The sequence below is a fragment of the Mobula hypostoma genome, chromosome 14, assembly GCF_963921235.1.
Source record: "Mobula hypostoma chromosome 14, sMobHyp1.1, whole genome shotgun sequence".
In the NCBI taxonomy this organism is placed as follows: domain Eukaryota; kingdom Metazoa; phylum Chordata; class Chondrichthyes; order Myliobatiformes; family Myliobatidae; genus Mobula; species Mobula hypostoma.
This window is the reverse complement of record NC_086110.1, coordinates 12,446,611-12,471,332: the sequence shown is the minus strand read 5'-3', so window position 1 is coordinate 12,471,332 and position 24,722 is coordinate 12,446,611. Positions and strand designations below refer to the sequence as shown.

General features: G+C 42.4%; 1 protein-coding gene across 10 annotated transcripts in view; it reads right to left on the bottom strand.

Annotated features, from left to right (window-relative positions):
* The window catches only part of ndrg4 (NDRG family member 4), a 279,010-nt gene that overhangs the window by 102,789 nt on the left and 151,499 nt on the right, over positions 1 to 24,722 (bottom strand). For all 10 annotated transcript variants that reach the window (XM_063066692.1, XM_063066695.1, XM_063066691.1 and 7 more), the window contains one exon: positions 2,955 to 3,060. In XM_063066692.1, the coding sequence (XP_062922762.1) occupies positions 2,955 to 3,060 (106 nt within the window). The remainder of the gene's footprint in view (positions 1 to 2,954; positions 3,061 to 24,722) is intronic.

The following is a 24,722-nucleotide window of genomic DNA, read 5'->3' as shown; positions in this document are numbered from 1 at the left end:
TAGTTCTGGGGTCCGAGCCAGAGGCAAGACCCAGGTTCTGGGTCCTTGTCCAGTCTCTGGCTCGGAGTCCAAGCCCAGGCTCCTAAGCTCTCTTGTCCAGTCCTGTTCCGGGTTCCCGGTTTTCGTGTCCATGTCCTTGCCCTCACCCTGTATCCTTGTCCTGTCCCTAGTACTTCAGTATCTGTGTCTTGCACTTGGGTCTGTTCCCAGCCACCTCCTTATGACAATGATACCTTTCCTCTTAGCAAAATGTTGAAAAGCCGAGGACATGAAACTAAAATAATTGGACCAATTAGAGAGAGGGATGAGGAAAAAGAGTTCATTCAGAGGGTGGTAAGGATTTGATATATGCCATGTGAAAGTGTTTGCATCAGAAACTTTTACTGCATTTAGGCAATACTTGGATGTGTTCTTGAAGAGTCCCTGCAGGGTTATAAATCAAATATGGAAGGGTAAAAAGGCTACAGAGTCCTTATTGGACTAGCACAGGCACAATGAGCTAAATGGCCTTTGTGCTACTTGCAAGTTTTCCACGGTTTAAAAAAAATAAATAAACTGAGAAAATACAATATGATACTTTTACAGTGATACTTCAGTCCATTTTCCTATATTAAAATAACAGTATTATGCCTAGATCTTCAAATGAATTCCTTGATCATTTAGTGTTTGCACAATTCTTTCTCAAAGTGTGATTAAAAACTATTATATGTATACTAGATTTAGTCAGCTTCAAAAATAAAGCATCTTCCAATAAGTTTTCATCTATGGAAATCAAGCTTTAGTTAGGCTTAATATCTAAACCATTGGAAATCCGTACCTAACACAACACAAAATGCTGGAAGAAACAGCAAGTCAGGCAGCACTAATGGAAGGAAATGATCAGTTGATGTCTTGGGCCATGACCTTTAATCAGGGCGGGCTTGTGTCTCTATAGGAAATTTGTCATCCGTCTTGAGCAACTCTATTTCCCTTGCATCCAACTATGAATCGCAATCAAGGAAAGCAAAACTCTGAACCATAAATTTGTAATACCCACAGATAAAACTTTATCTTAGATCACAGGCAACACACACAAAAAATGCTGGTGAATGCAGCAGGCCAGGCAGCATCTATAGGAAGAGGTACAGTCGACGTTTCGGGCCGAGACCCTTCAACTTTTCTTGGATCACAAGCAGTTTTCAAAAAGGTCAATTTCAGCAGGAAAGAGGGGCCCCACCAATAAAAATCACTGTTGCATTCAGATAACATCCAACTATAAAAGTATAATGATGTTGTGCATGGTGCATGAACACACTCCTTAACAACGATCCCATAATGTCCACTTTTAATGGCTTTCAATAAAGGCTGTTCCTTCAAGCAGACATCATAACTAGTATCCAGTCTGTGATGCCAATGATATGGTGTAGAGGACAGTAGTCTACCTGGGAACTGGATGGACAGCTATTTTCTGAAGTACTGCTCTTTTAATTTGCCACTCAATCTATTGCTTAAAATAATAGTTCCACGTGGATGATATAATCTTCTTTTCAAGTTTATTAACAGATTTGATACAGCACAATATAGCACAAACAGTTTAACCTTGTCCCAAAAATTCAAATCATATTACAGGCTGCATTTAATATGGAAGGTAAACTTAAAACTAATACTCAGCATGATATTTAAGTAGGCCTATAATCAACCTCTAGAATAGACTGCTTCAGCAAATGGACTTAGTAATTAGCAATTCATAAACACAAGAGATTCTGCAGATATTGAAAATCTTGAACAACACATACAAAATGCTGGAGGAGCTCAGCATATTAGAGAGCATCTATGGACAGGATAATAAACGGCTGACGTTTCGGACTAAAACCCTTTTTGGGTCAATATTAAGTGTGGGTCAATATTAAGTGTCTCGCGCAAAACATCAACTGTTTATTCCCCTTCCTAGATGCTGTCTAAAAACAGATTTCTTATTTAAAATTCAATTTGGAATGCACAAAACATGAGTAATTTGACACTGTAAAAGCATCATGGTTGAGAAGGGGGAAAAAGACTAGATTTACAGCTGCCCAAACCTCTTAACCTCAATTGTTTTCACTTTCAGCCTGGACTGTTGTAGTCAATTTGACAGAGACTCCAACTAGCCAGCAAATCCATTACCACTGCATCATGAAGGCAGAAGGAAAACTAAATGCTGCTTGGTCTCCTTTATCATATAGCAAAGTTCAAATGTTTCCATGAGTTTGGACACCAAAGATCAGCAGTTTTTGACTCTACATTAAAAGGCAAGAATTAGAATTAAAGTTGACTCTTAAGTTATCTACAGGCACCACAGAATAACTAACCCTGACTGTATATTCCTCTCTCCTATCCAGGGCAGAAAAGGTCAATATCAACACCAATATACCTCACCTGACTAATACCTGCAAGTCAGGGTGGACCAGCAAACAAACACTGGTCTGCATCTCTGGTCTGCATATCTTCAAGCATAATTAAACAGTGTTTAATATTGCAAGTATATTACTCACCCAAAATTATGTCCATGAATCACTTGTATGGATTTCCAACAGACTAAACTCTTTGTACAGTATCAAAATGGACATCCAATTCTATTATACAGAATGCCAAAGGACCAGGACATTTCCACATCAACCTGCATAGAGCTCCAAGGGATCCAACTCCTTCTCACTCAACCTCTTTACAAAGAATTCCAAAAGATCCGATGCCTTCCAGTTGCATGCCACAATATACTAAACCCTTTCTTATTCAACTGCTCGTATTGTTTATGCTTCGATAGGAAAAACTCTTTCCTGTTCATTCTTATTATGTGGAATTAACCAGTTTTCCACTAACTCCTGATGTGTATAATAATTCAATGTTAACTTCCTTCCCTTTCATTGCCATTGTATAAAAAATCTTATTTCCAAATCTGAGCCACGTGTTTCTTCCATGATAGGCAATGCAGTACTTACGGTTCATTCCAACATCATGGTAGGTCAGGATTGCTGGGCGGTTTCCTTTAGGAGCACCACGGATAACAACATGCAACATCCCATAGGGGGTTTCAATGTCATGCTCCTAGAGAGATTGACAACAACAACAATCAGTTACTGGAAATCTCATTTTTATTTACCAAGATTCTTGATTGCACACATCCGCACATTATATGATAAACTCAGGCATTACATATGGTCACCTTCTTATCCATTATACACACAAGTGTAGACATTATTCCTCATTAATGGATCCTTGTTCAATCTATTTGATATTGTACTCCTTACAATCCCTCTCTCATTAAATTAGTGATTGTATTACCTTGCATTATATTCCTTGTATAATACAGGTTTACCCCGCCATCCGAAGGTAGAGCGTTCCTATGAAACGGTTCGTAAGCCAAAATGTCGTAAAGCGAAGAAGCAATTACCATTTATTTATATGGGAAAATCTTGTGAGCGTTCGCAGACCCAAAAATAACCTACCAAATCATGCCAAATAACACATAAATCCTAAAATAACAGTAACATATAGTAAAAGCAGGAATGATATGATAAATACACAGCCTATATAAAGTAGAAATACTTCTCTACAACAATTGCCTGCACAGATCTCCGAAGCGAAAATCTCACGCAAGCACTCTCGGCAGAAAATCTCACGCAAGCGCTGTTGGCATAAACGCGCTCTCCAGTAACCTTTAAACTATGAAGCTGCCAAATCTACCAAATAACACGTAAAAATACACAGCCTATATAAAGTAGAAATAATGTACGTACAGTATAGTATCACTTACCGGAATTGGGAAAACAGCGCCAAGCAGACTGATGATGGTGTATTAGACTGAGTCGTTGCAAGCTGGGTGATGCAGTGGCCCCCACCCTCCGGGCCGCCGTCCCGATACATTGCCGCAAAGAACGCAGCGGTAGCCAGGAGGTACTCAGCACATCTTTAAGAAAAAAGCCAAAATAAACATGCTAATTAATTAGGTGCTGCCCGGCACGTAAATGTTGGCGCGGATCAGAGGCGATTGCCCATTACATCGCCTCTGATCTGGGCTGACAATTACGTGCTAGGTGGCACCTAATTAATTAGCATGTTTATTTCGGCTTTTTTCTTAAAGATGTGCTGTGCGCCTCCTGGCTACCGCTGCGTTCTTCGCAAATCGGTACAGTATCTGTCCGGGGCACAGGTGTTGGGGTAGTGGGACACGGGGGTGTCATCTCATCGTCGATCAGGGCAGGCAGCTCATCTTCTCCTATGACTGTCCGCCTCGATGTCGAAGGTCGAGGTTCGTCATCTGCTGTGGCTGATGTGGAAGGCTTGCTTGACTGCTGAGCCTCGTGCATTTTTCTATCATACAGTTGTTTGTAAGGACTCAAACCATCCTGCAAATATCCCCTAAACCTATGTACCCTTTCAAAATTAAAGTCATACTTTATCATTGCAGAGAAAATCTCACGCAGTTGCTTCACTTTCTGCATTCGGTTGCATTCGGTTTTGATTGTTATCCTTTCCTCTTCCAATTACATCAGCTTTTCATCTATCAGTTCTTGGTCATGGGATGCCAAAACCTCTTCAACATCATCTTCGTCAACTTCCACAAGCCAAACTCACTTTGTCCTTACTTCGTTCACCACGATCGAAATGTTTAATTATGTCTAGTTTTAAGCTAAATGTAACACCCTTACTCTTTCAGGCTTTTCCGACACCTTAGAACTCATCTTGCTAACGGCTGCTCAATGCAACGTGTTAAGGCAATACCGTTCCGAATCCGGGGGAGAGCGGCTGCTCGGGGCGCGCGCTGCCTTTTATCACGCACTGATTTTTCGCGCGCTGCCTTTCTTTGTAACAGTGAAAACACCTTCTGAAAGCAAAAACAGGGTACTAATGAAGGTCTTTCGTAACAGTGAGGTTTCATAAAACGAACATTCGAAAAGCGGGGGACACCATTACAGAGCCCCACCATTTAGAAGCCTGTTAAATCAGTACTTAATGCATAATTTCATCTCCATATCTTAGTAAATACAGCGATTGCATAGTCTCAACATCCCTGCCTCCTCTTAGTTGTAACATAGCACTGCACCAGTTTATAATCAATATGTCATTATAAATCGGTGACCATAACATTTCTCTTTTTCGTTTATCTAAAGTAGTGATTCTGTAATTGCACTGTAAACCTACTCTGTAGACATCTTCCAGAAGGATTGTCCAGGAAGGACTCCTAACACAATATGTGGACAGGCCATCCAGAGGAGAGGCCATGCTGGATATAGTACAAAGCAGTGAGCCTGGTCAAGAGAACAATCTCTCTCTGGGTGAGCATTTTAGAGACAGTGACCACAACTCCTTGACTATTACCATAACCTTGGATAGGTTTGGGAGCATACTGTATGGCAAAATATTTAATTGGGGAAGGGCAAATTATGAAGCTATTTGGCAGGAACTTGAGAACATAAATGGGAACAGATGTACTCAGGGAAATGTACAATGGAAATATGGAGTTTGTTTCAGGAGCACATGCATGGCATTCTGGATAGGTTTGTCCCTTTGAGGTAGGGAAAGGTTGGCAAGGTGAAGAAACCATGGCTGATAAAAGAAGTGGGACATCTAGTCAAGAGGGAAAAGGAAGTATACCTAAGTTAAGAAAGCAAGGATCAGACAGGCTCTTGACAGTTGTAAGATAACTAGGGAAGAGCTTAAGAAGAGACTTAGGAGAGCTAGAAGAGACAATGAGAAGGCCTTGGTGAGTAGGATTAAGGAAAATCCCAAGGCATTCTACACGTATGTGAAGATTAGAAGGATGACTAGAGTGAAGGTAGGACAGATCAGGGATTAAAGAGGAAATGTGTGCCTGGAGTCTGTGAAATTAGGGGAGATCATAGAGTCAAAGAACACTACTATACAGAAATAGGCCTTTTGGCCCATCTAGTACGTTCTGAACTATTACTGTCTAGACCCATTGACCTGCACCTGGACCATAGCCCACCATATGCCTCCCATCCATGTACATAGAAACATAGAAAATAGGTGCAGGAGTAGGCCATTCGGCCCTTCGAGCCTGCACCGCCATTTATTATGATCATGGCTGATCATCCAACTCAGAACCCTGCCCCAGCCTTCCCTCCATACCCCCTGACTCCCGTAGCCACAAGGGCCATACCTAACTCCCTCTTAAATATAGCCAATGAACTGGCCTCAACTGTTTCCTGTGGCAGAGAATTCCACAGATTCACCACTCTCTGTGTGAAGAAGTTTTTCCTAATCTCGGTCCTAAAAGGCTTCCCCTCTATCCTCAAACTGTGGCCCCTCGTTCTGGACTTCCCCAACATTGGGAACAATCTTCCTGCATCTAGCCTGTCCAATCCCTTTAGGATTTTATACGTTTCAATCAGATTCCCCCTCAATCTTCTAAATTCCAATGAGTACAAGCCCAGTTCATCCAGTTTTTCTTCATATGAAAGTCCTGCCATCCCAGGAATCAATCTGGTGAACCTTCTTTGTACTCCCTCTATGGCAAGGATGTCTTTCCTCAGATTAGGGGACCAAAGCTGCACACAATACTCCAGGTGTGGTCTCACCAAGGCCTTGTACAACTGCAGTAGTACCTCCCTGCTCCTGTACTCGAATCCTCTCGCTATAAATGCCAGCATACCATTCGCCTTTTTCACCGCCTGCTGTACCTGCATGCCCACTTTCAATGACTGGTGTATAATGACACCCAGGTCTCGTTGCACCTCCCCTTTTCCTAATCGGCCACCATTCAGATAATAATCTGTTTTCCTATTTTTGCCACCAAAGTGGATAACTTCACATTTATCCACATTAAATTGCATCTGCCATGAATTTGCCCACTCACCCAACCTATCCAAGTCACCCTGCATCCTCTTAGCATCCTCCTCACAGCTAACACTGCCACCCAGCTTTGGGTCATCCGCAAACTTGGAGATGCTGCATTTAATTCCCTCATCCAAGTCATTAATATATATTGTAAACAACTGGGGTCCCAGCACTGAGCCTTGCGGTACCCCACTAGTCACCGCCTGCCATTCTGAAAAGGTCCCGTTTATTCCCACTCTTTGCTTCCTGTCTGCTAACCAATTCTCCACCCACACCAATACCTTACCCCCAATACCGTGTGCTTTAAGTTTGCACACTAATCTCCTGTGTGGGACCTTGTCAAAAGCCTTTTGAAAATCCAAATATACCACATCCACTGGTTCTCCCCTATCCACTCTACTAGTTACATCCTCAAAAAATTCTATGAGATTCGTCAGACATGATTTTCCTTTCACAAATCCATGCTGACTTTGTCCGATGATTTCACCACTTTCCAAATGTGCTGTTATCACATCCTTGATAACTGACTCCAGCAGTTTCCCCACCACCGACGTTAGGCTAACCGGTCTATAATTCCCCGGTTTCTCTCTCCCTCCTTTTTTAAAAAGTGGGGTTACATTAGTCACTCTCCAATCCTCAGGAACTAGTCCAGAATCTAACGAGTTTTGAAAAATTATCACTAATGCATCCACTATTTCTTGGGCTACTTCCTTAAGCACTCTAGGATGCAGACCATCTGGCCCTGGGGATTTATCTGCCTTCAATCTCTTCAATTTACCTAACACCACTTCCCTACTAACATGTATTTCACTCAGTTCCTCCATCTCACTGGATCCTCTGTCCCCTACTATTTCTGGAAGATTATTTATGTCCTCCTTAGTGAAGACAGAACCAAAGTAATTATTCAATTGGTCTGCCATGTCCTTGCTCCCCATAATCAATTTACCTGTTTCTGTCTGCAGGGGACCTACATTTGTCTTTACCAGTCTTTTCCTTTTTACATATCTATAAAAGCTTTTACAGTCCGTTTTTATGTTCCCTGCCAGTTTTCTCTCATAATCTTTTTTCCCCTTCCTAATTAAGCCCTTTGTCCTCCTCTGCTGAACTCTGAATTTCTCCCAGTCCTCAGGTGAGCCACTTTCTCTGGCTAATTTGTATGCTTCTTCTTTGAAATTGATACTATCCCTAATTTCTCTTGTCAGCCACGGGTGCACTACCTTCCTTGATTTATTCTTTTGCCAAACTGGGATGAACAATTGTTGTAGTTCATCCATGCAACCTTTAAATGCTTGCCATTGCATATCCACCGTCAATCCTTGAAGTGTCATTTGCCAGTCTATCTTAGCTAATTCACGTCTCATACCTTCAAAGTTACCCCTCTTTAAGTTCAGAACCTTTGTTTCTGAATTAACTATGTCACTCTCCATCTTAATGAAGAATTCCACCATATTATGGTCACTCTTACCCAAGGGGCCTCTCACGACAAGATTGCTAATTAACCCTTCCTCATTGCTCAAAACCCAGTCCAGAATAGCCTGCTCTCTAGTTGGTTCCTGGACATGTTGGTTCAAAAAACCATCCCGCATACATTCCAAGAAATCCTCTTCCTCAGCACCTTTACCAATTTGGTTCACCCAATCTACATGTAGATTGAAGTCACCCGTTATAACTGCTGTTCCTTTATTGCACACATTTCTAACTTCCTGTTTAATACCATCTCCAACCTCACTACTACCGTTAGGTGGCCTGTACACAACTCCCACCAGCGTCTTCTGCCCCTTAGTGTTACACAGCTCTACCCATATCGATTCCACATCTTCCCGGCTTATGTCCTTCCTTTCTGTTGCGTTAATCTCTTCTTTAACCAGCAACGCCACCCCATCTCCCCTTCCTTCATGTCTATCCCTCCTGAATATTGAATATCCCTGAACGTTGAGCTCCCATCCCTGGTCACCCTGGAGCCATGCCTCTGTGATCACAACTATATCATAATCATTAATAACAATCTGCACTTTCAATTCATCCACCTTATTATGAATGCTCCTTGCATTGACACACAAAGCCTTCAGGCGCTCTTTTACAACTCTCTTAGCCCTTATACAATTATGTTGAAAAGTGGCCCTTTTTAATGCTTGCCCTGGATTTGTCAGCCTGCAACTTTTACTTTTCTCCTTTGTACTTTTTGCTTCTACCCTCACTTTACACCCCTCTGTCTCTCTGCACTGGTTCCCATCTCCCTGTTGTGAACTAACCTCCTCACGCCTAGCCTCTTTAATTTGATTCCCACCCCCCAACCATTCTAGTTTAAAGTCACCTCAGTAGCCCCCGCTAATCTCCCTGCCAGGATATTGGTCCCCCTGGGATTCAAGTGTAACCCGTCCTTTTTGTACAGGTCACGCCTGCGCCAAAAGAGGTCCCAATGATCCAAAAACTTTAATCCTCCCCCCTGCTCCAATCCCTCAGCCACGCATTTATCCTCCACCTCATCGCATTCCTACTCTCACTGTCGCGTGGCACAGGCAGTAATCCCGAGATTACTACCTTTGCGGTCCTTTTTCTCAACTCCCTTCCTAGCTCCCTATATTCTCCTTTCAGGACCTCATCCCTTTTCCTACCTATGTCATTGGTACCTATATGTACCACGACCTCTGGCTCCTCACCCTCCTACTTCAGGATATCTTGGACACGATCAGAAATATCCCGGACCCTGGCACCAGGGAGGCAAACTACCATCCAAATTTCTCTTAAATATTGAAATTGTACCCGCATCCACCACTTCTGCTGGCAGCTCATTCCAGCCTCTGAGTGAAGTTGTTCCCCACAGTGTTACCCTTAAACATTTCACATTTCACCCTCGACCCATGACCTTTAGACTTTTTCTTCTAGTTACTGGAAAAAGTCTGCTTGCACTTACCCTAGCTATACGCCTCATAATTTTGCATACCTTTATCAAATCTTCCCTCATTCTCCTACGCTCCAGGGAATGAAGTCCTAACCTCTTCAACCTTTCCCTATAACTCAGGTCCTCAAGTCCTGGCAACAGTCTTGTAAATTTTCTCTGCATTCTTTCAATCTTATTGATATTTTTTCTGTAGGTAGGTAGCTTCACACAATAGTCCAAATTGGGAGTCACCATTATCTTATACAACTCCAACATAACATCCCAGCTCCTGTACTCAATTTTTTTTTATTTATGGCCAACATGCCAAAGCTCTCTTTGTGACCGTATCTACCCGTGATGCTACTTTCAAGGAAATATGGATCTGTAAGCCCATATCCCCCTCTTCTACTGCACTCCTCAGTGCTCCACCGTTCACTGTGCAAGTCCTCCCCTGGTTTGTCCTCCCAATGTGCAACACCTCACACCTGTCTGCATTAAATTCCATCTGCCATTTTTCAGCCTATTTTTCCAGCTGGTCCAGATCCTGCTGCAAGCTTTGATAGCCTTCCTCATTGACCACTACAGCCCAAATCATGGTGTCATCGGCAAATTTGCTGATCCAATTTACCACATTATCATCCACATTGTTGATATAGATGACAAACAGCAATGGACCCAGCACCGATACCTGCGGCACTCCACTAGTCACAGGCCTCCTGTCAGACAGGCAACCATCTACTACCACTCTCTGACTTCTCCTACAAAGCCAATGTCTAACCCAATTTACTACCTCATCCTGAATGCCCAGTGAATGAACATTCTTGACCAACATCACATGTGAGACCTTATCAAAGGCCTTGGTCAAGTCCATGTAAACAGCATCCACTGTCATGCCTTCATCATTCTTCCTGGTAACTTCCTCGTAAAACTATAAAATTGGTTAGACACAACCTATCATGCACAGACCCATGCTGACGATCCCCAATCAATCCATATCTATCCAAATACTTGTATATCCAGTTCCTTAGAATATTTTCCAATAAAATGCCCATTTCTCGTATCAGACTCACCGGCCTATAATTTCCCAGTATTAAGGTCCTCAATGAAAAACTTGCTTCAGCATTTACCAGTGAGGGTGTCCTTAATGAATGTGAGAACGGTGTAGAAAAGGCTAACATGCTGGAACATGTCAACATTAAGAACGAGAATGTGCTGGAACATTTGAAAAACATTGGGATAGAAATGTACTGGGGCTGAATGGAATATATCCTAGATAACTGCTGCACCCATAGCAATGATTTTTGCATCCTCACTGGCCACAGGTGAAGTACCAGAAGATTGGAGGTTGGCAAACATTATTCTTTTGCTCAAGGTAATAAGAATAATCTTCGGATTTGTATCCCAGTGAGTGGGCAAACTATCGGACAGGATTCCTAGAGACAGGATTTGGAGAAGGATAGTCTGATTAGGGATAACCAGCATGATTTGTGAGGGGCATATTATGTCTCACGAGCCTGACTGAATTCTCCAAGGTAGTGACAAAACAATTTGATGAAGGTAGAGCAGTGGATGTTTGTATATGGATTTTAATAAAGCATTTAACAGGGCTCATCATGGTAGGGTCATTCAGAAAATCAGGAGGCACTGGATTAAGGAAAACTTGGCTGTGTGGATCCAGAACTGGCCAGCCCACAGAAAACAGAGGGCAGTAATGGATGGAGTATACTCTGCCCAGAGGTTGACGACTAGTGATGTTCCACAGAGATCTGCTCTGGCACCCCTGCTCTTGTGATTTTTCAAAAACATTTTTGGATGAGGAAGTGGAAAGGTGAGATATTTGTGAGATAGTAAGTTTGCAGATGGTTGGTGGTGTGGATAGTGTAGAAGGTTACAACAGGACCCTGACAGGATGCAAAGCTGGGCTGAGCACTGGCAGATGGATTTTAATCTGGAAAGGTGCGTAGTGATACTTGAAGGTAATAGTCAGGATTAATCACAGGATTCGCAGCAGCATGGAGGAACAACGGGATCTTGGGGCCCATGCCTATAGATATCTCAAAGTTGCTGTGCAAGCATTTACAGTAATTACAATGGCATATGATGTGTTGGTCTTCATTAGTCAGAGGACTGAGTTCAAGAGCTCCTCGATAAAACTCAGGTTGGACTACAGTTGGAATATTGTGTTCAGTTTTGGTCACGTCATTATAGGAAGGGTGTGGAATATTTAGAGATGGTGCAGAGGAGATTACCAGGATGCTGCCTGGATTAGAGAACAAACCTTATGAGGAATGGTTGAGCAAGCCTCGGCTTTTCTTTTTGGAGTGAAGGAGGATGAGAGATGAGAAACACGGATAAAGTGGTCAGCCTGCAACTTTTTCCAGGGTGTAAATGGCTAATATGGGAGGGCATAATTTTAAGATATTTGGAGGAAAGTATGGGGGGGGGGGTTCTATCAGAGGTATGTTTTATTGCTTACATAGAGAGTGACATGATCTTGGAAAACACTGCTGAGCATGATAGACTCTCAAACAGGCACACGGATGAAAGAAAAATGGAATGCTATGTGGGAGGGAAGCATTAGATTGATCTTGGAGTAGGTTAAAAAGTCAGCAGAATATTGTGGGCAGAAGGGTCTTTACTGTGCTGTAGTGTTCTATGTTCTATTACCATCAGCAAAGGCAGGATTATTGTTAAAACATTCATTTTGCATTCATATGGACAATTGAAAACTACCCTAACATAAACATAAGAACATGGGGTATAGGAGCGGGAGTTGGCCATTTGCCCATCCAGACTACTCTAATATTCAATAAGATCACGGCTGATCTGGCCATGGACTCAATTCCACCTACCTGCCTTTCCCCCCATAACCCTTAATTCCCCTACTGTGTAGAAATCCATCGAACTGTGTCTTAAGTATATTTAATGAGGTACAAAATTCCACAGGTTCACTACCTTCTGGGAAAAGCAATTTCTTCTCTTCTCTGTCCTAAATCTATTCCCCCAAATCTTGAGGCTACGTCCCTTAGTTTTAGTCTAACTAACTTTTATTTTTTTTTAATTTTAGCGTTACAGTACGGCAACAAACCCTTCTGAGCCAATGAGCCCAGACTGCCCAATTATGCCCATGTGACCAATGAACCTGCTAAACATATGTCTTTGGAATATGGGAGGAAACCAGAACACCCAGAGGAAATCCACATGGTCACGTGGAGAATGTACCAGCACAGCAGCCAGGATGTGGATTACAAATTACAGCAGGAGATAGAAAAGTTGTGTCAGAAGGGCAATGTCATAATTGTTGGGGATTTTAACATGAAAGTGGATTGGGAAAACCAGGCCAGTACTGGACCTCAAGAGAGAAAATTTGTAGAATGTCTAAGGGATGGCTTTTTAGAACAGCTTGTTGTTGAGTCCTCTAGGGAATTGACTGTGCTGGATTGGGTGTTGTGCAATGATCCGGAGGTGATAAGAGAACTTAAGGTTAAGGAACCCTTAGGGAACAGTGATCACAATATGATCAAATTTACTTTGCAATTTGAGAAGGAGAAACTGAATTCCAAAGTGTTGGTATTTCAGTGGAATAAAGGAAATTACAATGGCATGAGAGGGGAACTGGCCAAATTTGACTGGAAAGGGACACTAGCAGGAAGGACAGCACAGCAGCAATGGCTGGAGTTACTGCGAAAAATGAGGGAAGTGCACGACAGATATATTCCAAATAAGAAGGAATTTTCGAGTGGAAGGAGGACACTACTGTGGCTGACAAGTGAAGTCAGAGCCAAAGTAAAAGCAAAAGAGAGGGCATACAAGGAAGCCAAAGCTAGTGGGTAGAGAGATGATTGGGAAGCTTTTAAAAACTTACAGAAAGAAACTAAGAAGGTCATTAGAAAGGGAAAGATGAACTTTGAAAGAAAGTTGGTGACTATTATCAAAGAAGCTTTTTTAAGTATATAAAGGGTAAACGAGAGTTGAGGGTAGATACAGGACCAATAGAAAATGACGCTGGAGATATTGTAATGAGAGACTCAGAGATGGTAGAGGAAATGAATCCGTATTTTGCATCAGTCTTCACAGTGGAAGACATCTGCAGTATACTATTCATTCAAGAGAGTCAAGGAAGTTAAGTATGTGCAGTGAAAATTATGGAAGCTTAATGGTTTGGAACTGATGGAATGTACCCTCAGGATCTGAAGGAAGTAGCGGGAGAAATTACAAAGTTATTAACAATGATCTTTCAAAAATCGATAGTTTCTGGCTTTGTACCGGATGATTGGAAAATGGCAAATGTTACTCTGCTATTTAAGAAGGGTGGGAGGCAGCAGAAAGGAAACTATGGACTTGTTAGCCTGACATCAGTGGTTGGGAAGTTGTTAGAATCAATTGTTAGGGATGAGATGACGGGGTACCTGGAGGCACATGACGAGATAGGCCAAAGCCAGCATGGTTTCCTGAAAGGAAAATCCTGCCCGACTAACCTACTGCAATTTTTTGAGAAATTTACAGGCAGGGTAGACAAAGGAGATATAGTAGATGTGGTGTACTTGGATTTTCAGAAGGTGTTTGACAAGGTGTCACATATGAGGCTGCTTAGAAAGATAAGAGCCCATGGAATTACAGGGAAGTTATTAGCATGGGTGAAGCATTAGCTGATTGGCAGAAAACAGGGAGTGGGAATAAAAAGATCCTATTCTAGCTGGCTGCCAGTTACCAGTGGAGTTCCACAGGGATTGGTTTTGGAACCACTGCTTTTTACAATGTACTGTATGTCAAAGATTTGCCAATGATACAAAGATAGGTGGAGAGTGGATAGTGTTGAGGAAACACAGAGCCTGTAAAGAGACTAAGATAGTTTAGGGGAATGGGCAAAGTGGCAAATGAAATACAATGTTGGAAAGTGTATGGTCATGCACTTTGGTGGAAAAAATAAACGGACAGACTATTATTTAGATGGGGAGAGAATTCAAAATGCAGAGGTGCAAAGGGACTTGGCATTTGTGTAGGATACCCTCAAGATTAACCTCCAGATTGAGTTGGTGGTGAAGAAGGCAAATGCAATGTTGGCATTCATTTCTAGAGGTATAGAGTATTAGAGCAGGGATGTGATGTTGAGGCTCTATAAGACACTCGTGAAACCACACTTGGAGTATTGCGTGCAGTCACAAGAATGATTCCTGAAATGAAAGGGTGACCATATGAGGAAAGTCTGCCAGCTCTTGGGCTATATTCCCTGGAGTTCAGAAGAATGAGGGAAGATCTCAATGAAACATTCCAAATGTTAAAAGTCCTGAACAAATTAGATATGGCAAAGTTATTTCCCATGGTAGGGGAGTCGAGGACAAGGGGGCACAACTTCAGGATTGAAGGATGTCCATTTAGAACAGAGATGCAGAGAAATTACTTTAGTCAGAAGGTGGTAAATCTGTGGAATTTGTTGCCACGAGTGGGTGTGGAGGCCAAGTCGCTGGGTATATTTAAGGCAGAGATAGATAGGTTCTTGATTAGCCAGGACATCAAAAGAGTATGGGGAGATGGCAGTGGAATAGGGATGACTGGAAGAACTGGATCAGCCTGTGATTGAAGCAGACTTGATGGGTCAAATGGCAAACTTCTGCTCCTATATCTTTGGTCATATGGTCTTACAGATAGTGGTGGGTATTGAACCTGCATCATTACTCTAACCACTGAGCTAGTGTGCCACCCTAAAAGTAAAAATAACTTTCCTGCCCTTCTCTTATCTATCCCTTTCATAATGTTATACCCTTCTATAAGATACACTCTCATTCTTCTGAATTCCAGCCATTAAAGACCCTGGTGACTCAATTTCTTCCCATAGACTAACTCCTACTATCTCCAGGAATCAACCTGGTGAACTTCCTCTGCACCACCTCAAAAGACAGTACATCTTTGCTAAAGTAATGGTACCAGAATTGCATGCAGTATTCCAGGAGTGGGCTCACTAGTACCTAGTTGCAACATAACCCCCCTGCTCTTAAATTAAATCCTTCTAGCAATGAGGATCAGCATTCCATTTGCCTTCTTGATAACCTGATGTACCTGCAAACCAACTTTTTGCAATTCATGCACAAGTACTCCCCCTGGACAACAATCTTTCATGATTTATACAATAATCTGATCTTTAATTTTTCCCTTCCAAAATGGATGACCTTACATTTCCCAATGTTGTACTCCATCTTCCAGAACATTGGCCATTCTCTTAACTTATCTATAATTCTCTTTAAATTCTCCTTATCTTCTGCACAATTTGTTTTTCTATTCAGTATAGTGTCATCAGCAAACTTAGACACAACACCTTGTCCCCTCTTCCAAATTGTTATATCGTAAACGTATGAAGGCCCAACACTGATCCATGTGACACCCCACTCACCACTGATTGCCAACCAAAGAATTATCCATTTATCCCAGTTGTCTGCTTTCTATTGGTTAACTGATCTACTATCCATGCTAATATCTTATCCCCAACTCCATACATTGTTATCTTATGGATAAGTCTTTTATGTGGACCTTATTGAATGCCTTCTAGAAATTCAAGTACACAACATTCACCCGTTGCCCTCTATCCATTGCATTCATTATATGTGCAAAGAACTCCAGTAAGGTTGTCAAACAGAACCTGCCCTTCATGAATCCATGCTGTGTCATCCTGATGGAACTACTTCTATCCAGATGTCTCACTATTTCTTCCTTCATGATATCTTCAAACATTTTTCCTTACTACAGATGATAAGCTAATTGACCCACCTTTTTCAAACAGTGGGGTGACATTCACTGTTTTCCAATCTGTTGGGATTTGTCCAAAGTCCAGAGAAATGTGGTAAATCATCACAATTATGTCCACTGTAACTTCTGCCATTTTTTTCTTACAGTACATGGATTTGCATCCCATCAAGACCAGGGGACTCGTCTGTCTTTAGGGCACTGGTTTGCTCATCACTACCTCTTTAGTGACAGCATTTTGCATCAAGGTCCTCGCCTCCCACCAGATCTATAACATCTCTCTTTTTGGCATGTTAAACATGTCTTTCACCTTCAAGACCACTATAAACAGTTGTTCAACACCTACACTATTTCCACATGACCTAATATTCATTCCCCTTCCTCATCTTGCAAGGGACCTCCCATCACTTTATTTACCCTTTTCTGCTTTATATAATTATAAAAACTTCTACTATGTTACGTTTGAGCTAGTTTATTTTCATAATCTATCTTCCCTTTCCTTAGTGCTTGCTTAATTGGGTGTTTGTTGCCTTTTAATGTGTTCGCAAACATCCAATTTGCCACTACTCCTGGCATATGCTTTTAGTTTCATGCCTTATTTTATTTCTTTAGTTATCCAAGGCTGACATTCCCTGCCCTCACTGCCCTGGCTTTTAGATGCAATACACTTTTGATGAGTACTCTGAAAAATCTCTTGGAAAGTCTTCTGCTACTGCTTAACTGTTCCATCCCAGTCTGTATACCCAGTCTACACTACTCAGCACCTCTCTCTTCCCATTGTAGCCTCCCTTGTTTTGACATAATACACTGGCTTTAGGTCTAACTATTGCACCTTCCATTTGTATGAGAAATTCAATCATACTGTGGTCACTCTTTCCAAGAGGATCCCTAACTAACCACAAGATCATTACGAGCACATTGAAGCAGCAAGGCCTGGGTCCTAGTGAGGGGAATGACGGGGCATTTACACAATTTAAACCCTGATCTGGATGGATTGAAAAGGCCAGGTGTCAGGACTGGAGACGAGGGTCGGGCTGGTTTTGCTCGCTGCTCCGCTGTGTGATGAGCCGAAGCTGAGGCTTTGGGCTGCTCCAGGCTTTGCGTCTAATGACTCAGTTTTGTTCTGATTGCTGTTGCTTGTTTTTGTTGTTTGCACAATATGCTCTTTTTTTCTCTCTCCGCACTGGGTGCTTGCTGCCCTTTTTTTAAAAATGGGTTATTCTGTGTTTCTTGTTTTATGGCTGCCTGTAAGCAGACAAATCTCAGGGCTGTATAATTTATACATACTTTGATAACAAATGTACTCTGAACTTTAATTAATTCACGTCTCATTGCACAGGACCAGATCCCCAGTAGGTTCACTAACATGCAGTTCAAGAAAACTATCATGAATGCATTCTATGAAGTTCTTCTCAAGACTGCCTTAACCAACTTGATTTGCCCAATCTATGTGCAAGTTAAAGCTCCCCATGACAATGGCCATTCTATTCTTACATATATCAGACATTTCTTGGGTTTTTTTCCACGTCACTATAATGTTATTATTCGATAGCCTATAGACAACTCCCACCAGTGATTTTGTTTTCCCTTTACTATTCCTAATCTCAACCCAGATGGACTCAACATTCTGCTCTTTAGATCTTATATCTTCTCTTACTATCACCCTAATCTCCTCCTTGTTTTACAGCAATATAAAACCAAAGAAATCACACAGGCTTCAGAATTATTAGCCACTCAGACATTAAAACATCAAATTGGCTGATCCACTTAATCACATGGCCATGAATTAAATTCTACCATTTATTTTATTGTGTGGCTACCCGACTGTCTGGTCATCATTGAGATGAGATTTTCCAAAAATAAATTTACTTACTATCTTGAACAGTAGCATTTACACTAAACAGACACGCTACCCTAAATCTCAATAGTCACATTGGCATAAATGCATACCATAATCCTGCAGACACACAGAAATAAAAACTATCACACCAAGACAAACACAAACTCTTACTATTCACAGTCACACAAAAATCATTTACTTTACAGAAATACATCATTCAAGCCAATAAGATCAGGCTAGTTTAAAAACTCCACACAAGACTGCTCCCATCTTTCTCACAGAATGTGACAAGTATACACAATGCGGTAGATACACCCGTTCATGGTGTGAGAAATCTCCACCGTCAAACACTTCCATAGCTAATGTGATGAAGATTTTGGCACAACGACAAACAAAATGGTTCACATGTTAGTCTGAGGGAAATGAACAGCTTGCTGTGTCATAGCACTTAAACTTGCAGGTCTCTGCATAGCAATCCTCAGGAACCAGGCTTCACACTTAACTCAACCTGCTACAGACCAAGGGTCAGACACATTTCCCCCTTATTTTAATAGTTCTGAGGTATCAACAATGTTTAGATATAGACATAGAAAATAGGTGCAGGAGTAGGCCATTCGGCCCTTCGAGCCTCCACCGCCATTCAGTATGACCATGGCTGATCATCCAACTCAAAACCCTGTACCAGCCTTCGCTCCATACCCCCGATCCCTTTAGCCACAAGGGCCATATTTAACTCCCTCTTAAATATAGCCAATGAACTGGCCTCAAACAACAGGAATTCTGCAGATGCTGGAAATTCAAGCAGCATACATCAAAGTTGCTGGTGAACGCAGCAGGCCAAGCAGCATCTATAGGAAGAGGTGCAGTCGACGTTTCAGGCCGAGACCCTTCGTCAGGACTAACTGAAGGAAGAGTGAGTAAGGGATTAGAAAGCTGGAGGGGGAGGGGGAGATGCAAGATGATAGAAGACAGGAGGGGGAGGGATGGCATGAACATATCTATCCACGGCCTCCTCTACTGTAAAGATGAAGCCACACTCAGGTTGGAGGAACAACACCTTATATTCCGTCTGGGTAGCCTCCAACCTGATGGCATGAACATTGACTTCTCTAACTTCCACTAGGCCCCACCTCCCCCTCGTACCCCAGCTGTTACTCATTTTTATGCACACATTCTTTCTCTCACTCTCCTTTTTCTCCCTCTGTCCCTCTGAATATACCTCTTGCCCATCCTCTGGGTCACCTCCCCCCGTCTTTCTCCCTAGACCTCCTGTCCCATGATCCTCTCGTATCCCCTTTTGCCTATCACCTGTCCAGCTCTCGGCTCTATCCCTCCCCCTCCTGTCTTCTCCTATCATCTTGCATCTCCCCCTCCCCCTCCAGCTTTCAAATCCCTTACTCACTCTTCCTTCAGTTAGTCCTGACGAAGGGTCTCGGCCTGAAACCTCGACTGCGCCTCTTCCTATAAATGAACTGGCCTCAACTGTTTCCTGTGGCAGAGAATTCCGCAGATTCACCACTCTCTGTGTGTGAAGAAGTTTTTCCTAATCTCGGTCCTAAAAGGCTTCCCCTTTATTCTCAAACTGTGACCCCTCGTTCTGGACTTCCCCAACATCGGGAACAATCTTCCTGCATCTAGCCTGTCTAATCCCTTTAGGATTTTATACGTTTCTATAAGATACCCCCTCATCTTCTAAATTCCAAGGAGTATAAGCCTAGTTGATCCAGTCTTTCATCATATGAAAGTCCTGCCATCCCAGGAATCAATCTGGTGAACCTTCTTTGTACTCCCTCTATGGCAAGGATGTCTCTCCTCAGATTAGGGGACCAAAACTGCACACAATACTCCAGGTGTGGTCTCACCAAGGCCTTGTACAACTGCAGTAGTACCTCCCCGCTCCTGTACTCGAATCCTCTTGCTATGAATGCCAGCATACCATTCGCCTTTTTCACCACCTGCTGTACCTGCATGCCCACTTTCAATGACTGGTGTATAATGACAGCCAGGTCTCGTTGCACCTCCCCTTTTCCTAATCAGCCACCATTCAGATAATAATCTGTTTTCCTGTTTTTGCCACCAAAGTGGATAACCTCACATTTATCCACATTAAATTGCATCTGCCATGAATTTGCCCACTCACCTAACCTATCCAAGTCACCCTGCATCCTCTTAGCATCCTCCTCACAGCTAACACTGCCGCCCAGCTTCGTGTCATCCGCAAACTTGGAGATGCTGCATTTAATTCCCTTATCTAAGTCACTAATATATATTGTAAACAACTGGGGCCCCAGCACTGAGCCTTGCAGTACCCCACTAGTCACTGCCTGCCTTTCTGAAAAGGTCCCATTTATTCCCACTCTTTGCTTTCCGTCTGCCAACCAATTCTCTATCCACATCAATACCTTACCCCCAATACCGTGTGCTTTAAGTTTGCACACTAATCTCCTGTGGGGGACCTTGTCAAAAGCCTTTTCAAAATCCAAATATACCACATCCACTGGTTCTCCTCTATCCACTCTACTAGTTACACCCTCAAAAAAATTCTATGAGATTCGTCAGACATGATTTTCCTTTCACAAATCCATGCTGACTTTGTCCGATGATTTCACCACTTTCCAAATGTGCTGTTATCACATCTTTGATAACTGATTCTAGCATTTTCCCCAACACCGATGTCAGGCTAACCGGTCTATAATTCCCCGGTTTCTCTGTCCCTCCTTTTTTAAAAAGTGGGGTTACATTAGCCACCCTCCAATCCTCAGGAACTAGTCCAGAATCTAAAGAGTTTTGAAAAATTATCATTAATGCATCCACTATTTCTTGGGCACTCTGGGATGCAGACCATCTGGCCCTGGGGATTTATCTGCCTCTAATCCCTTCAATTTACCTAACACCACTTCCCTACTAACATGCATTTCCCTCAGTTCCTCCATCTCACTGGACCCTATGTCCCCTACTATTTCCGGAAGATTATTTATGTCCTCCGTAGTGAAGACAGAATCAAAGTAGTTATTCAATTGGTCTGCCATGTCCTTGCTCCCCATAATCAATTCACCTGTTTGTGTCTGTAGGGGACCTACATTTGTCTTAACCAATCTTTTTCTTTTCACAATCTATAAAAGCTTTTACAGTCAGTTTTTATGTTCCCTGCCAGTTTTCTCTCATAATCTTTTTTCCCTTTCCTAATTAAGCCCTTTGTCCTCCTCTGCTGGACTCTGAATTTTTCCCAGTCCTCAGGTGAGCCACTTTTTCTGGTTAATTTGTATGCTTCTTCTTTGAGATTATCCCTAATATTCCTTGTCAGCCACGGGTGCACTACCTTCCTTGATTTATTCTTTTGCCAAACTGGGATGAACAATTGTTGTAGTTCATCCATGCGATCTTTAAATGCTTGCCATTGCATATCCACCGTCAACCCTTTAAGTGTCATTTGCCAGTCTATCTTAGCTAATTCACGTCTCATACCTTCAAAGTTACCCTTCTTTAAGTTCAGAACCTTTGTTTCTGAATTAACTACGTCACTCTCCATCTTAATGAAGAATTCCACCATATTATGGTCACTCTTACCCAAGGGGCCTCTCACGACAAGATTGCTAATTAACCCTTCCTCATTGCTCAATACCCAGTCTAGAACAGGGGTCCCCAACCTTTTTTGCGCTGCGGACCGGTTTAATATTGACAATATTCTTGCGGACTGGCCGACCCGGCGGTGGGCGGGGGGGTGGGGGGGGGTAGGGTTGCCAACGGACAAGAGTAGCAATCAAAAAATATGTTGTGTTTACCCCGAGAAAGACTACAATGACCATGAAGCCTTGCGCGGGCACCAGTGCACATGCGTGATTGGCGCATGTGTGTACCTGCGAATATTATTCTCTGCAAATCGTTTTTGGCGATTCTGTTTGGGGGGGAGGGGTTGATCACGACCAGAATATTGATAATAAGGGGCTAATACACTCAATTTCGTTTCTAAAAGGGTTTATCTAACGAATTTAATATTAAACACACAGCACATATTTTCCTCGCATGAATATAGTGATAAGTCAATCATCAGGGGAGGACGGGGAGCTTGAAGTAAGTGTTGAAAGAACTTCCAGTAGAAGTGGTAGAGGCAGGTTCGATATTATTTAAAGAAAAATTGGATAGGTATATGGACAGGAAAGGAATGGAGGGTTATGGGCTGAGTGCAGGTCGGTGGGACTATAGGTGAGAGTAACTTTCGGCACGGACTAGAAGGGCCGAGATCGCCTATTTCCGTGCTGTAATTGTTATATGGTTATATAAGTCACTTATCAGTCAATAGCATCATAACATTTTAAGTAATGTTTGGATATTAAACACATGGCACATATTTTCCCTGTATGAACATATAAAATCATTGCAACATAGGAATATCGTTGAATCAGTGGGAGCCCTGGGCTTGTTTTCCTGCAACAAGACGGTCCTAGCGAGGGGTGATGTGCGACAGCGATACTCGAAGGGGGTTCCTTATGTCCAGTCTATTCCGCAATTTAGTTTTCGTTGCATTCATTGCAGAGATATGTTGGAAATGGAAGCAACGTTTTCAGTGCTTTCGCGGCTATCTCAGGATATTTAGCCTTGACTTTGATCCAGAATGCTGGCAGAGATATTAAGTCAAACTTTTCAGCCCGCCGTCATTTGCAAGCTCGAGGAGTTGATCTTCTTCCCGCGCTGACATGGATGACGCGCTGTTAATGACCTCGCGTGTGTTCAAGCTCAACAGTGGGTGTGAACAGGGAATGAGGAAAGGTGCAGCTGACTCATATCGCCAAATCATATCGTTTCCTCGCGGCCCGGTAGCAAATGCTCTGCAGCCCGGTACCAGTCCGCGACCCAGTGGTTGGGGACTGCTGCCCTAAACCATACCCCTTACATCAGCATTTATTCGGCAGGTCTGAAAACTCTTTCACGCTCAGTTTAAAATTTTGTTTGGTAATACATTCGTGAAGTTCCCTGAAGAGTTTTAATTTTAACATTTTTTGTTAAACATTGTCAAAGATAAACATTTTTTGTTGTTATCCTTATAAGTGTCTTTGCTTGTGTTTATCAGTCATTTCTGCAAATAAATACATTGACCATTCCTGGAGATACAGTGCAGCTCACTGCATAAGTTCAGTGGGTAACAACCAGGCATTCTCCTTTCAGTGAGCCAGGAGGCTTTTCCCAGATGCTTTTCCCAGATTGTTTTCCCCTCTGGTTTTCATTTTTTTCATAGGATTCACTGTCTACAGAGACTACAGTGATGTACCTCAGTGAAATTGATGGTGGCATTCTGCACATCTTTTATCTGGTAGAAGAGGTAAACAGGAGATCAGGCCAGCTACTTACAACTTGCCTGTGTGTAGGTCTCCTATTTCAGGAACACCAAGTTATCCAATGTGTCAGCTTCTCAGGAGATCTATCCTGGGCCCAGTATACAGATGCAACCATTAAGAAGGCACCCCAATGTCTCTACTTTCTTAGACATTTAGGAGGTTTGGCATGTCATCAAAGACTCGGACAAGCTTCAATATATGCCCAGTGGAAAGTACTCTGACTGGTATGGATAGTTTAATGCATACGAGTGCAAGAGACAACAAAGGATAGTGGACTCAGCCAGTTACATCGTGGGTACAGCTCTCCTCACCACAGATGACATGTACAAGAGGTAATCTCTCAGAAAGGGGCCATGCCACCTTCCTGCTTCTGCTATCAGGCAGGAGGTAGAAGATGCTGAAGACCCTCACTTTAAGGTTCAACAACAGCTTCTGCCCGTGCCATAAGGTCCATGGGTTGATGTGAAATGCCATAACATTACCTCCATCAATATTTCTCCTTTTCCTCTCCCTCAACTTGCTCTAATGTCATTGTAATTATTTCTATTTACTTTGTTGCATGTTATGTATAATTTATGTTAATTTTTAACTGTATGCTGCTTTGTGTTTGTTATGTTTGGAGTGTACTGTGTTGCTGTAAGATGATGACTTCCATGGCATTTATACCCTGGGTATTTGCCCAAGACAATAAGCATGAACTCAAGTTGTTAGGCTTTAGGGTGATACGGGACATGCCACTCATCGAAGGATACCCAACTTCTGACCTGCTCCTGTAGCCACTGTGGCTTAATAGGAAGTATTTGGGTTGTCAGGTTGTAGAATTCGGGCATAAAATCAATGCTAGGCAAACTGAGTGGAGCTAGAAACTGAAGGTTCATTGAAACATCCTACGTTTAACTAACTTATCTCTGTCTTGCATTACGAGACAATAAGGAAACACGTAAAATAGATCCATTGTGACAATCATTTCTGAAGGGTCTGACAGTCCATTGGTGAATCAACGTCAAGACATCGGGTCATATGTACACATACTTACATAAATGTATGCATTACGAGGACATTGAAAAAAAAACCCAACTCAATACAAATTTTCCCATGGTCGCATCTATTGCACTTG